General features: G+C 42.3%; 1 protein-coding gene across 1 annotated transcript in view; it reads left to right on the forward strand.

Moving 5' to 3' along the window:
• Window positions 1–6,785: 6,785 nt before the first annotated feature.
• ZFYVE1 (zinc finger FYVE-type containing 1) overlaps window positions 6,786–15,712 on the forward strand; it is a 53,322-nt gene continuing 44,395 nt past the window's right edge. Inside the window, exons 1-2 of the mRNA XM_041759229.1 lie at window positions 6,786–7,031; window positions 8,652–9,579. Of these exons, the coding sequence (XP_041615163.1) occupies window positions 9,067–9,579 (513 nt within the window). The 5' untranslated portion in view covers window positions 6,786–7,031; window positions 8,652–9,066. The remainder of the gene's footprint in view (window positions 7,032–8,651; window positions 9,580–15,712) is intronic.

The raw sequence follows: 15,712 nt of genomic DNA on the forward strand, positions 1-15,712 counted from the left end.
GAGGCAAACAAGGTCCTGAGCATGTTATTTGATTCCTAGATTGGCTTTTGGCTGAAACTATAATTGTCCAGATTTTTCAGTTATGTGAGCTGGTACATTTCTTTAATTGATTAAGGCAGTTTGACTTGTGGTTTGTGTCTTAACTAATGGAAGAATGATACAGCTCATATGTTGGCTGGACTTAAATATAACCTGATGAAATACCTTATCATATTTAGAGAACAAGCAGAAATGGAGTAAGGCCAGCCATTTAAATATAGATTAAAACAAGGTGCTCTTGGCAAAATCCAGGATTGCCCCTAATTTGTTATTTCGTAGTACAACATCCAACATCCCTTTCTATTTGGAGGTAATCCCTCACCATGTCATGCTTCCCATTCTGAAGCTCAAGAGAAAAGATACTTCCTCTTGGGGCATCTGGATGGCTCATTTGGTTGGGTGTCTGCCTTTTGCTCAGGTCATGATCTCAGGGTCCTGGGATTGAGCCCCAACTCCCTGTATAGGGCTCAATACAGGGACTTGCCCCTCCCCCCTCACACCCACGTGTTCTCTCTCTGTCTTTCTCTCCCTTGCTTACCTGTACTCTCTCTCTCTCTCAAATAAAAAAACAAAATCTTAAAAAAAAAAATATATCCTCCCTCTTTCCATTTGGGATACATCCAAGTTGTGATCTGTGTAAGACCTTAGATTCTCCTGCCCAAGATCTTGAATCTTGAGAGACAAATATAAAAGTGCAGAAAAGTTTAGCAATTATTTACAGCAGTGCTGCTGTATTACTTTTCCATTGTTTCTGTGCCAAATTACCATAAATATAATAGGTTAAAAGAAACTAGATTTATTATCTTATGCTTTATTTTTTTATGCTTTATTTTTTAAAACATTTTATTTACTTATTTGAGAGAGAGATTGAGACAGAGAGCATGAGCAGGGTAGAGGGGTAGATGGAGAGAGAGAGGGAGAAAGAAGTAGGTTCCCTGTGAGCAGGATATGTGGGGTTTGATCTCAGGACCCTGGACCAACTGAGCCACTCAGGCTCCCCACTTACTTTTTTTTTTTTTTTTTTTAAAGCAAGGGGACAGGACCCGTAGGTAGGAAGAGCTACCTTTATAGTTTCATACATCGGAAGCCGAATACAAGTTCACTGGAGTAAAATCAAGGTGTTGGCAAGACTGTGTTCCTTCCCCAGTTTGTAGGGGATTATCTGTTTCCTTGAGTTTTCAGAGCTTCTAGCCACTCCCTCCTCTTCCCCCAGCCCAGGATTCCTTGGCTCCTGGTTCCGTTTCTCCATTTTCAAAGCCAGGAACTCTGACTCTTTCTGTCATCATGTCTATGATTACAGCTGGGAAAGGCTGTCTGCTCTGTGATTAGATCACATAACCACCTGCATAACCCAAGACCCTCTTCCCATCTCAGGATCCTTAACTTTAGTCACATGTGCAAAGTCCCTTTCACCATGTAATGTACCATCTACAGGATTTGAGAATTAGAATGTGGACATCTCTAGAGGCCATTATTCTGCTTGATACTTCTGCTGTAGTTGATAGTGCAGTGGTGGCAAGATCATAGAGAGTGCAGAAGAGAAAGCATTCGGTGGAGACAACACTAACGATGGCATCCTACCCTAACCTGCATGGTGTGATTCTTGCTAACTGCTACCCTGATACCTGACTAGTTTTTGAGCCTGATGTTCCAAACTTCTCATCAAGCCTAAGATATCTAATAGCTAGCTATCCTATCAATTAACTTTCTTCTTAAATACAGAGTGACTTTCTGAGTTCTGTTTTGGTAGGTAGCTACATAATTTCAAAGAGAAAGGTAAATTTAGAATTCAGTTATCCCGGTTCCCTGGACAAAGACTATCTCTAATAAGAGGTCTATACATGTTAGCCTTTTACCATAAATATTCAATTGATCTGACTACTTTTCTCTTGTTCTGATTCTATACTCACCAAGTATCTTTTCAGCAGGCTTCTCCATAGGACTATTGTCATGAGAACTATTATCATGGGAACAAATGTGCTGTGTTAATTTTGAGCATTCCAGTCTGAGTAACAGTAATATTTCATTTTTAAACTATTGGATTGGCATCCTCTATCTGGTAAGATTATTTAAGAGAAAAAGAGAGAGAGAGAGAGAGAGAGAACCCACTCTAGGTGAGTGATAAAATCAAAATTCTGTACATCTAAGGCTGGAGGTTAGATTCTGGGCTCTGGCAAATTTACCAAGGAAATGAACGTCATCTCTTAGCACCATTTGGGAATTTGGGAATTGGATGTATCTTAAGCCATACTGGATACCTGGATGTAGCCACTTAGACATGTTTATTTCAGGGGCTCCTGGGTGGCTAAGTGGTTGAGCATCTACCTTTGGCTCAGGTTATGATCCCAGGGTTTGGGGATCGGGTCCCACACTGGGATCCCCACAGGGTTTCTCCCTCTTCCCATGTCTCTGCCCCTCTCTCTGGGTCTCTCATGAATGTATAAATAAAATCTTAAAAAAAAGAGAAATGTTTTAGGGGGGCCTGGGTGGCTTAGTGGGTCAGGTGTCCAACTCTTGATTTCAGCTTGGTTTGTGAGCTCAGGGGCCTGAGATAGGACTTCACATTGGACTCTGTGCTCAGCAGGGAGTCTGCTTTGAGATTTGCTCTTTCCCTTCCCCTTTGCCCCTGCCCCTTCCTCCTTCTCTCAAATAATAAATAAATCTTTAAAACATTAAAGAAATGTGTATTTTAGTAGCTAAAGACCAATTGTGTGTGTGTGTGTGTGTGTGTGTGTGTGTCTGTTTATATTAAGGGAAGATCAAAGGCACAAGCCTGGAAACCTGTCTTCTACTTGTTTTATATTTCCTATTGTGGCTAAATATTGTTAAGACCCTTTCCTTCCTTCCTTTTTTTTTTTTTGATGTAATTTCTACCCTCAGTGTGGGTCTCCTACTGATAACCCTGAAGTCAAGAGCCACGTGCTCTACCAAGGGAGCCAGCCAGGTGCCCTTGTGAGGATCTTTGAAATGTAATGTTGAACAACTTAAGGAAATGATTCTATTAAGTACAAGGCCTTGGTTTGCTTACCTTGTAGAATTTACTCTCTCTCTGTCTGTTTTTTTAAAGATTTTATTTATTTATTCCTGAGAGACACACACACACACAGAGAGAGGCAGAGACACAGGCAGAGGGAGAAGCAGGCTCCATGCAGGGAGCCTGACGCGGGACTCGATACTAAGACCCCAGGATCAGGCCCTGGGCTGAAGGCGGCATTAAACCGCTGAGCCACCGGGGCTGCCCTCTCTTTTCTTTTAAAGATTTTATTTATTTATTTATTTATTTATTTATTTATTTATTTATTTATTTATGAGAGGTACACAGAGATAGAGGAGGCAGAGGCAAAGGCAGAGGGAAAAGCAGGCTCCTCGCAGGGAGCCCCATGTGGACTTGATCCTAAGACCCTGGGATCATGCCCTTAGCCGAAGGCAAATGCTCAACTGCTGAGCCACCCAGGTGTCCCTTAGAATTTACTTTTTTTTTTTTTTTTTTTTTTTAGAATTTACTCTTATGTTAACTTTCACTTTAATTTTTACCTCATTAAAATTTAAAAAATGTTATCTTCTATGGTGAAAGATAGCATACAAATGAAAGAGTGCAAAAGACATACACAATTGTTTGAAACCAAATTATCAAGTGAAGATTAGTGTAAGCAACACCTAGGTTAAGAGTTGAACACTGCCAACACCCAGAAGCTGACCGGGGGCTCTGATCGTCAGTTCCCTCTCTGAACTAAAGACTAGCTGGATTGTTCCTTTTTTATTATATGACTCAGAATATGGCAAACATTTCATCCGTCTGAAAACAACAAAAATGTTGGTAAAATATTGAAGAGTCAACAAAAAGAGAAGTAATTATCAGACTAAAATCTAGGTGAAGGCAGGATCTCAGAGTAAGTGGAGCAATGATGTCATTTTTACCTTGAGGCATATTCCTTAATTGGCAACTTAAGTTTGGTTTTTTCTAGGCCTTGAAGGCCAAGTAGGACAGAAGATAAAGCCCAGTGTTTGGTGGGAGTGGAAAGTCTAAAAGGGGATCTCAAAGGGCTACAGTTTTGGTGTAAGGGTAAATTATAAATAAATAGACCATTTAACAGATTGGAAAGAATGTTGTCTTGGAAGGAGGAGATTGAAGGGAAGGGGCACTAGACCCATAAGACAGCCCTCCCAGGGATATGTAACCCAATATGCATCTCCTGGTGACTTAAAAAAAATTCCGAACAGTGAACGTAGCTTAACATGGTCCCTCCTGGTAGAAGCAAAAGCAGATCCTCTCTGGAGGAATAAACCTTTATCCTAGGCCTCAAAGAATTCCCATGAATAATTTTCCAAGTTAAGTGCAGCTCACAGTAAAAAATAAGCAAAAGAATGGAAATGAATAAAAACAAGCAACAACAACAACAACAAACAAACAAACAAACAAAAAAAAAAACAAGCAACAACAGAAACAGGTCTCATAATTCCAGTTATCTGTTAAATAAAAATAAATTAGTTTTTTTCATTATTATTGACATAATTGCACTTATATAGTGAAAAACTTTAAAAGAGTACTAATGTGTTTTGGGATGCCTGGTTGGTTCAGTCTATGGAGTGTGCCATTGGTTGAACGTCCAACTCTTGGTTTTGGCTCAGGTCATGATCTCAGGGTCATAGGGTTAGGGTTGTGGGATCTAGCCCAGCATCTGGCTTTACACTCAGTGTAGAGTCGGCTTGAGATGCTTTCTCTCCTCCTTTCCCTCTCCCTCTCTCCCTGCTCTTCCTCTTTCTCTAAAATAAATAAATCTTTAAAAAAAAGTGCAGATGGATTTAAATGAAATTTCTCTTCTTACTAACTTTACTTATACTCCTTGGAGGCAACCATATTCCACAGTTTTAGGGGTGTTTATTATAACTTTATTTATTTATTTTTTTTATAACTTTAAAAAATAAACTTTAAAATAGATATTCTTGGCTTCAAAAGGGAATAAGTAAGATTTTGTTCTCAGGATATATCCTCATTTTGTAGTTACGAGTATAAAGCAAAATACTAAGCCTACAAAAAAATTACAGTGTCAGTCTTAGGAATAAAACTCTAGAGATTTTTTTTTTAAAGATCTTATTTATTTATTTGTTTGTTTATTTACTTATTTAGATAACGTGAGCAGGGGGAGGGGTAGAAGCAGTCCAAAAGAGACAATCTCAAGCAGGGTTGGCTCTTGAGCGTGAAGCCTGACATGTAGCTTGATTTCATGACCTCATGATCATGACCTGAGCAGAAAGCAAGCATCACTCAACCCAGGCACCCCCTCTAGAGAATTTTTAAGAGCCTAGCTAAAGATCTATTCTCTTAACTTACTAAAATCCCTCCCCCCTCTTTTTTTTTTTAAGATATTATTTTTATATAACCTCCACACCCAATATGGGACTGGAATTTATGATCCTGAGATCAAGGGTTGCAAGCTCTATGGACTAAGCCAGCCAGGCACCCCTAAAATCCCTCGTAAACAAACAAACAAACAAACAAAAAACAAATAAAATCCCTGATTTCTTCATCCCACTTTGAAACTTGAAGTTTTAAAATACTATAGACAGCTTGTTTTTAATATTCTGGTTTGTGATATGCGTAGGGAAAAAAATTGTTAGTCATGTGCAGTTAGCTCAACTGTTGGCTATATGCCCAGTCTGGAAAACATAATTTTCAGCACTATAATCCTCATAATGAGGGCTCACTCATTATTACATAGATTTGGTTTTTACCATTGGTCTAATTATGTCCTTTGAATAAAAGAGTGTGTGACTAAGTCAGGAGATGGATTCTTGTCCCAGCTTTGTCAATAGTTTGCTGTGTGATTTGGCAAGTCACTTAACCTTAGTTTTCTCTACTGGGTTAACAATTACCAAGATAGAATCATAGATCATTAGAATTGGCAGAGACTTCAGAATTGATTAAGTACAACTCCTTTATTTCATGGAGAGGGTAAATGACTTACCCAGGAGCTTTCTAGAACAAGCAGTCTCCTGCACCTCAGACCAGTGCTCATTACATAAGACTTTCTTTCAGTGTCCTTCCAAGAACAACCAAACAAGCAAACAAAGAGTGAAAGCACTAAACAAATATATGGCTTTTTAGAAAAGCCAGATTAACAATGTTAACCATTAGCCTGCACCCCATAGCCTGTTAGTTTGTCTGTAAATGAACCTCGTCTAAGATAGATATAAATGCAGAAGTTCTAAAACAATGTACGAAAAGGTCGAAAAGTGAAAGGTAAGGAAAAAAAATTCGGCTTGGAGAATACCCTTATAAGGAAAACGAAATTCCAACAGAGTACTTATGTTCTTTTATTCTTTCTGGTCTTTAACTTGCACAAGGTGAAATTAGGGAAGAGGAGAGTGGCTGCTTTTACATATTTTTGAAGGAATGGTGTGCAATATGGGTTATTTGAAATCGAATCATTTGCCTCAACTATACTCCTCATTACATCAGTCGTCTAATTTAGCGCCATTCCCTCCCCGGCCACTACCCAAAACAACGCGCTGAAACCTTCGAACACCGCAGTCAATGCAAAAACTCCAAGTCCCGAAATGCTCCGCCGGCGGTCTTCGCCGCTTCCTCGGAAGAGCGGACTTCTTCCGTATTGGGAGTTGTAGTCATTCAGAGCCCTGACTTCCGGGACGCGGGAGAGGACGTACGTCCGGGGAACTACATTTCCCAGGAAGCCAGGCGCGCCCTTCTCCGCCCTCGCCGGCGTAAGACTCCACCCCCTCCCTCTCTCCTCTCCCCGGACTGCACTGCTCACGCCTTCCTGGTAGACTGAGCTGGGAGAAGTTCACTCCGATCAGCTGATCCCAACTGACAACAGGAGAGGAGGAAGCCCGGGAGGCAGAGAAGGAGGGGGGGGGCAGAGATGGAGATGAGGATGGATCCGCCGGTGCCCTGAGGAACAGCCCCCGCCCCCGCCGGCTCCCGCGGCTCCCGGTCCCCCGACGCCGCCTCGCCACGGCCGAGCTGCTCCGTGGTGGGATTCCCGGGCCGCCGCAGGCGGGGAGGGAAGGGCACGGCCCAGCGCCGGGCCAGCGATAGTCCCGGGGGGGGGGGGGGGGGGCCCGCGGGTGCGGCTGGGTGGGGGTGGGGTGGTATAAACAATAGATTGAGCTCTGGCCTCTGCTAGCGTGGGGGTGGATTTGGGGGGACCTTCTTTGTTTAGGCTCTGCTCGTGCCCCTCGGGTTGTGCTGGTGTTCCCCGGGAGAAAGGCCGGGTGAGGAATCCCCGGCTGGAGGGAGGTGTGGAGGTGGGGGCCCGAGTGGGCAGGTTGTTTGCTTGGCCGGTCGGGCGGGGACGTAGGTGTTCTTCTGAAGGTGGATTTCAGATTTCTCTGAATTGTGGCAAATTCCAATTTTTGTTTCCGTTGTGGGAGCCGGTTGGACATGGCTGAGGTTAGGGTGTAAATAAGGTCTCCTAGTCACTCGCCTTCCTTGTTTGTCTAAAAATAAGATTGATAGATTGATTAGGAGAGGGAGGAGTAAATACCTGTAAGGGGAGCTTTACGTTTTGTCGGGGTGTTAGGATGGAGGTCAAAGCTGAGGGGGGTTAAGGATATAATTGTAGAAGTGACAAAAGCCTCTTTCCTGCCCCAGTTATCCACCACCACCACCCCCCTTTTTCTTTTTGAAGTTATTTTTAAGTTTGTTTTTGAGTGACACAAAGAGAAAAATTATTTGTTTTAACTCATTGCAGGCCTGGCTTGCAATGGGCCATAGCGGAAGAATTCTTGTCTCCTGTTGCTTCCCCCCCCCCCCCCCCCGCCTTTTTTTTTCTTTTTGCATTTAGAGAAGGGACAAAAGGAAGTACAGTAATTATTTTTTATTGTTTTTCAACACGACATGGTGACTTTTGTTTTCAGGGTTAAGGTCCTTAATAGACGTCTGTCCAGAGGTGAAATGACCTAACTAGATCTGCCACGGACTTTGATGGAGCTAAATTTTACGTTATTATCATTTCTTTAGGTTTTTACAGGCCTCTTTATTCTCCTCACAAGTGTGTGTTGCAGTATGGGGGAGTGCAGAGGGTTGTCCCTCCAAGGACTGTTTGCTTAATGATTTTGCTTCCAAATTTAATAACTGGATGAACAGAGAATTTTGGTCTGTGAAATAAAGAGACAAAAAGTCTCTGAAATGCTTTGGGCCTAGAGATAGTGGCTGTTTTCTTTTCTTTTCTTTTCTTTTTTTTTTTTTTTTAAGATTTTATTTATTCGTGAGAAACAGAGAGATAGGCAGAGACAGAGGCAGTGGGAGAAGCAGGCTCCTCCCTGCAGGGAGCGTGATGCGGACTTGATCCCAAGACCCCAGGGTCATGCCCCCAGCCAAAGGCAGACTCTTTAACCTCTAAGCCACTCAAGGGTCCCCAGTGGCTGTTTTCAAAAGGAGGAGCCTTGCCCATGATTTGAGAAGAAATTTTTAGGGATCAGAAATAGCCTGTGTAAATTTTATAAGCAGGAATGAGATTTCTCTCAGGAGTTCTGGTCTCTTATTTAATCACAATCTTTTTTTTTTTTTTCTTTTTTCTTTTTTAAGGTGCACTTCTGTTTTTTAGATGAGTTTTTAGATGAGTGAAATCCTTTTCCTTCCTCTATTCTAGGTATCCCCTGAAATATTGACCTGAGGTTGAATTATATTGCAAAGCTCCTGACCACTCTCTTTCACTACCCAAACCTTGTGGCTGAGGCCCAGTGGATGAGCCCACCTCAGTGAACCTATCGAATCTCTCTCAGATAGCCATAAGAGACCCTTTCAAGATAATTTTGACCACCAGTTTGCTTGCACTTTATGGAAGATAAAACCATCAAACCAAATCAATGTTGCTGCTGATACAGGAATCTTGAAAGCAGAAAATTAAAAAATTTGAACATTTGTGAGCGTATGAAGAATTCTGATAGGACACCGAAGGTTTGTTTTTGTTTTTTTAAGGTGTTCAGAATCCTGTGAAAGTTCTCTGCAGTCCTCAGACTCAAAGCCTTTGCCTTCACCCCTGGGGAAAGCCCAGGGACCGTTGTATGGTGGGTGATTTCCTTGCCAATCTGAGTATGAGTGCTCAGACTTCCCCAGCAGAGAAGGGCCTGAATCCGGGGCTGATGTGCCAGGAAAGTTATGCATGCAGCGGGACTGACGAAGCGGTCTTTGAGTGTGATGAGTGCTGCAGTCTGCAGTGTCTCCGCTGCGAGGAGGAGCTCCATCGGCAGGAGCGCCTGAGAAACCATGAGCGGATAAGACTCAAACCTGGCCATGTCCCTTACTGTGACCCCTGCAAGGGCACCAATGGGCATTCGCCAGGTATCAGGCAGAGGGCAGCTGTGAGGTGCCAGACCTGTAAGATCAACTTGTGCCTGGAGTGCCAGAAGAGGACTCATTCTGGGGGTAACAAAAGGAGACACCCCATTACTGTGTACCATGTCACTAAGGTCCAGGAGTTACTGGAGGAAGAAGAACTGGATGAGGAGACCAGGAGGAAGAAGATGACCGAGAAGGTTGTGAGTTTCCTCCTGGTAGATGAAAATGAAGAAATTCAGGTGAGCCTGTGGGTGAAGGTAGGAGTCGTGTGGTTGTGGAGCACATCTCTTTTTGGAAGGTAGCTTCCCCAAAGGAAAGTCCAAGAAAAGCTCACATTTTGATCGTTAAAGGGCGAGAGCCCTGAAAGCTTAAGTTGCACAGAGTCAGATTTCATCACTTACAGTTGTGTGACGTTGGGCCGAATTACTTTATCTCTCTGAGCCTTAGTTTTCTCATCTATAAATTGGAGATCGTGCCTACTTCATCAGGCGGTTGTGAGGATGCAGTGTTACCGTGTTTGTAAAGCCTGTGACATGATCAATACTCAGAATATGGTAGCTGTTACTATTGTTATTAGGGTTATTGTGAAGGAGACCTGACTTAGATCAGCTTTCTGAATGAGAGCACTCTGCAAGTTGGGAATAAATGTGATGACAAGGGGCTTGTGTGTGCAGGGCAGGGAACGCAGTGGGTCCCCTGGGAGTGCCAGGCAGCAAGTCATAAACCGGCTAGCTCGATTTAAGAGAGGGGGCGATCTTCAAAAAGTGCCTTCTGATAAGGAAAGTCTTCTGCTGATGGCCTCTTCTTTTCATGTATGGGCTGGTCAGGAAAAAGGGCACCTGCCATTCCAGAAGGACTGGAGAGTATTTTATTGGATTCCCAGTTGGGGCAAAGATAGTATGTGATGCAACCAAGCTGGAGAGATGGTGGCAGGTGACATTTAGGGGTGAATGGGGAAGGGATAGCATAGCATTTATACTTTTCAGTGAAGGTAGCATAATGTCAATACTTCGGAGTAAAGACTGCTTGAATTCCCTGCTAGCTTCACCGCTCACTGTGTAACCATAGAGAGTGATTTGAAATTCATGCCTCAGTCTCCCTTGTACTTTACAGTAGTAGTCGAGAAGATTGAAAGAGAGTAAGGAATGGAAATGGAAGGGCCCGTATCACAGGGCCTGGCATCTAGTGTCCAGTACCAGCTCGATGTTTTTGTCAGTGTCATGGGGTATTTGTGGCACATCAACTCGGTACTTATCAGCAGCGATGACTCCTCAAGTCTCCACGTTGGGGGAGAACCTTTGTCAGTTGCTGTTTGACAACCCTCCAGTGCTGATGAAGAATTTTTCAGCTGCCTTTTCCTCCTTGGTAAGGTTATGGAAATGCATTACATCATGATTCCATTGTCAGCTAAATACTTCGCTAACACAGACTTCTTTATTGCTTGAGAGGAACTAATGGAGTTATGGAAGAGTGACCCAGATCCCATTCTGCCTCCCTTGTTAGCAATAATGTCTTCATTATGGTTATGCTCTAATTGGGGGACAGAGCAGTAATCCTCATGGATGTTGTATTGACACCAAAAAGAATATTTTTTGAGGGGTGGGGGATGTGCCACGGATACATGTTTCTTAGTAAAGAATTAGGGAAATATATGGAAGTGTAATGAAGAAGACAAATCCAACTACTCAGAGATAATATTTGTCCCATCTTTTTTTCTGGCAGTGTATAATAATGTATGTAATTGGGTTGTTTATAAAGATTTCTACTGCTTTGGTTTCTTTCTTGGCCACTTCCCGAGAAGTAACAGTTTCTTAAGCTTAAGTAGCACTGGTTGGGACTAATGGATTAGACATAGAATTTATTCTTTTTAGGTGGTGATTTGTTTTCCCAGAGTCACAGTGGAAAATTCTTTGAGAGAAATTTCTGGTTCTGTTTTCTAATGTCAGTGTCCAAAACAATTAGATGATTGTCTAATACAAATCGGAATTATGAATTTAGCCAGAATGTGAACTTCTGGAGATCAGGACCATGTCTTAGGCCCTATATCATGTACAGTGGTCGGCACATTGTCAGTGCATAAATACTTGTTGATAGGTCAGTGATGTCACATCTCAACTTCAGTTTTTTTTTTTTTTTAGATTTTATCTGTTTATTTATGAGAGACACACAGAGAGGGCAGAGACACAGGCAGAGGGAGAAGAAGGCTCCTTGCTGGGAACCTGATGTGGGACTCAATCCCTGGACCCTAGCCCCAAGCCCAAGGCAGATGCTCAACCACTGAGCCACTCAGGTGTCCCTCATCTTCAGTTTTTTAAAAACGGATATCATGCACCTACCTGTTAAAACCTAAAATAACACAAAAGGGCATATGATGGCAAGAGTTTCCCTCCTACTCCATCCCCTTAGTCTCCTTCCTTAGAACCATCACCACAATGAACTACATGCCCTTTTAGAATTTTTGACACGTATTTATGAATATATGTATGTGTTCTTTTTTTTCTTATTCTTTTTAAATGAAAATGGAATCTAATATGCTGTTTGTCCCTGAGCTTATTTTTTCACTAAAGAACATAGCTTGTTGATACATTAGTACATTTTTTAAAAAAATATTTTCATTTGTTCAGGAGAGAGAGAGAGAGGCAGAGACATAGGCAGAGGGAGAAGCAGGCTCCCTGTGGGGAGCCTGATGTGGGACTGGATCCAGGATCCCAGGATTATGCCCTGAGCTGAAGGCAGACACTCAACCACGGAGCCACCCAGGCGTCCTGATATATTAGTACATTTTATCAGTACATTGAGGTCTACCTTATTATTTAAAGGCTGCCTACTATTTGGTGAATGGATTTTCTATAATTTTATTTTATTTTATTTTATTATTTATTTATTTATTTATTTTTAATTTTTATTTATGATAGTCACAGAGAGAGAGAGAGAGAGAGAGGCAGAGACACAGGCAGAGGGAGAAGCAGGCTCCATGCACCAGGAGCCCGATGTGGGATTCGATCCCGGGTCTCCAGGATCGTGCCCTGGGCCAAAGGCAGGCGCCAAACCGCTGCGCCACCCAGGGATCCCGATTTTCTATAATTTTAGCCTTTTAGTGGAAATTTGAGTAGTTACAAACAAGGATATGTTGAATGTCCTGTGAAATCTATTTAGAAATGGAATCTCTTTGTCATATGATATGTGTATTTTATTTTTTTAAAGATTTTATTAGAGTGTGCATGCATGTGCACATGAGGAGGGGGAGGAGGAGGGAGAGAGGGAGAGGGAGAAGCAGGTTCCCTGCTGAGGGGGAGCCCAGCTTGGGGTTTGATCCCAGGACTCCAAAGTCATGACCTGAGCTGAAGTCAGACCCTTAATGGACTGAGCCACTCAGGCACCCCTGATGTGTGCATTTAAAATTAGATAGATATTACCAAATTGAGCCTCTGAAGTATTTCAGTGAGTCCTCTAGGATCTTGACTCATAATAGCTAAAGCTGAAAAACTCTTTTAATAATGGTTATTAGGAACTGTTCTTAGCACTTTACATGTATGAGCTCATTTAATCTCAACAATAACTCTATTATTAGTTTCAGATTGCTGCTGTAGCAAATTCCCACACATTTAGTGGCTTAAAACACACATTTATTTTCTTATCGTTTGAAGTTCAGAAGTCCTAAAATGGTCTGTGTATGGCTGTGTTTCTTGTGACTCTAAGGAAGTATTTTCTTGTCTTTTCTAGCTTCAGGAGGCTGCCTACATTCTTTGGCTTGTGGCCCCATCATGTAGCTTCGAAGAGAGTGATGTAACATCTTCCTGTCCTTTTCTCTGTCTTTCCGCTTCTCTTATCTCTTTCTTGGACCTTTTGCCTCCCTCTTACAGGGACACTTTGATTATGTTGGACCCACTTGGATAATCCAGCACTGTCTCTCTCAAGGTTTTTAATTCAGTGACATCTGTAAAGCTCCTTTTGCCACATAAAGTGACATATTCACAGGTCTCAGAAATTAGGATGTGGTGAGTAGGGGGTGCAATTTCACCTACTGCACCCTATGAAGTAAACTGTAGTTGGTTTGGGCTGCTGTGTATGATAGAATACCATATGCCATTATATTATAGGCCATTCCGTAGTGTATAAACAACAGAAGTTTATTTCTCACAATTCTGGAGGATTCCCATCCCACCATGTCCAAGATCATGGTGCCAGCAGATTCAGTGCCTGGTGATGACTGACTTCCCGATTTATAGACAGCCCTCTTACCTTCTCTCTGTCTTCAGATGGTGGAGGAGAGTTCTAGAATCTCTTATAAGAGCACTAATCTTATTCATGAACCTCACGTCATGACCTAATCACCTCCCAAAGGCTTCGCCTCCTAAAATTGTCACATTAGGGGTTAGATTTCAATCTGAGCTTTGGAGGGACACAAATATTTCATCTAGAGCGTTGTGTTTTGTAGGTGAGGACAGTAAAGTACAGAGTAACTTGCCAGGATCAAGTTACAGTAAGTGGCAGAGGATTTGAACACAAGTATGTGGCTCTAAAATTCTCACTCTGGGGCAGCCCAGGTGGCTCAATGGTTTAGCGCTGCCTTCAGCCCAGGGCCTGATCCTGGAGACCTGGGATTGAGTCCCACGTTGGGCTCCCTGCGTGGAGCCTGCTTCTCCCTCTGCCTGTGTCTCTGCCTTTCTCTTTCTCTCTCTCTGTGTCTCTCATGAATAAATAACTAAAATCTTAAAAAAAGATAAAATAAAATTCTCACTCTATGACACTTCTGTTGTCTCTAACCAGGTAGTTAAACCTTCTGATGATGCATTATATGGTCCGTAGCATCAGGTCACCAACTTCTCAGGGCTGCTGTGAGGAGCAAATAAAACATTGCTGTATATAAATGTAAGACAGTGTTATTTTTATTTTTTATAAAGATTTATTTAACAGAGTGTGTGTATGCATGCACAGCAGGGAGGGAGTAGCAGAGGGAGAGGGAGAAGCAGGCTCTCTGCTGAGCAGGGAGCCTGATGTGGGGTCTATTCTAGGACCGTGAGATCATGACCTGGGCTGAAGGCAGATGCCTAACCAACTGAGCCACCCAGGCACCCGAAGACAGCATTAATGGAGAACTGTTTACTCTCAATAGTAGAGATTCTATGAGTTAGGCCCCATATTTGTTTTTCTTTTTAGACATTGGTGGGTTTATGACTGTTTTCAGTTTTGTTTCAATTATTATTCCTAAAATAATAGGAGTTATTTTAGAAGCTTGTAGGCTGTAACTTATGTGTGGTCTTCTTAAATTCTACGGCCTAGAGTCCCCTAAGGTTTGTTGTTTATGGTTTGACTGTTGCTCAGTTTCTTTTGGAAAACCTGAAAGTTCCTTTTAGAAACAAAATTCCATTTAGGAGAGAGAATTTTTTCATTACCTTGTCATTTGAGTGTATACTATAGTGCTAAATTTGAGGAGAGACTGCTTTTGGTCTCAGAAGCAAGAATTCATTTGTTGCTCTTAAATGGACACATTTGGTCTATTAGCCAAAAGCATTTATTAATTCATCACAGTTGTTGAGCATATATTGTGTGCCAGGCACTTTTTAGGTTCCAGGGATACATGGCTAATAAGACGTGGTCTATGGCGTCATAGACTTACCATTCAAGCAGGGAAAGCAGAGGTCACACAAATAAAACACGTAAAAAGCTGCTTGTGTAAGATAGTCGGAAAGTTTTATTGTAGAGATGACTTTTAAGCAAAGACCTGATGGATAATACCACCTGGGGAAATAGAGGGCAGTAGGAACAATTAGAATGTGGATGGCATGTATGAGGTATAGGAAGAATGCCGCTGTGGCTGGAGAGAGTGGGTTCCAGATTATATGGGGCCTTGTAGGCCGTAGAAGAAAGTGTGGCTTTTAAGAGTAATGGGAAGCACCAGACTGCTTCCTGGTAGTAAGTCACATGACTTGGTAGAGGTTTTCAAGAAATGGCTTCAATGTGAAGACTAGATTGTAGTGACTGATGGGAGGGGAGGGGCAAGAGGAAAAGCAGGGAGATCACTTAGGAAGCCATTGTAGAAGATAAGCTGAGAGGTGGCTTAGATTTGGTGTTACCATTGACACTGGGAAGATGGAAAGACACTGATGAGAGCTTCTGGGTTGGTGATCACATGGACATTGGGAGGCTGCTACAGAGTGGAGGGGGAGGAATGAGAGAACTCACAGTGGTGACTCCTTGGCATTTCGTTTATACAGATCACACCTGCTTAATGGCCTGTATTTTATTGATTTGATAAAACTGAAAGTCTTTAAGAACCTGATTCATTCAATGAAGAGTTAAATTAATCTCACTTGGTATTATCTAACACAACGGTTCTCAATCAGGAGTGATTTTGCTCTCCCAGAGGGC

Source organism: Vulpes lagopus, chromosome 6 (genome assembly GCF_018345385.1).
Source record: "Vulpes lagopus strain Blue_001 chromosome 6, ASM1834538v1, whole genome shotgun sequence".
In the NCBI taxonomy this organism is placed as follows: domain Eukaryota; kingdom Metazoa; phylum Chordata; class Mammalia; order Carnivora; family Canidae; genus Vulpes; species Vulpes lagopus.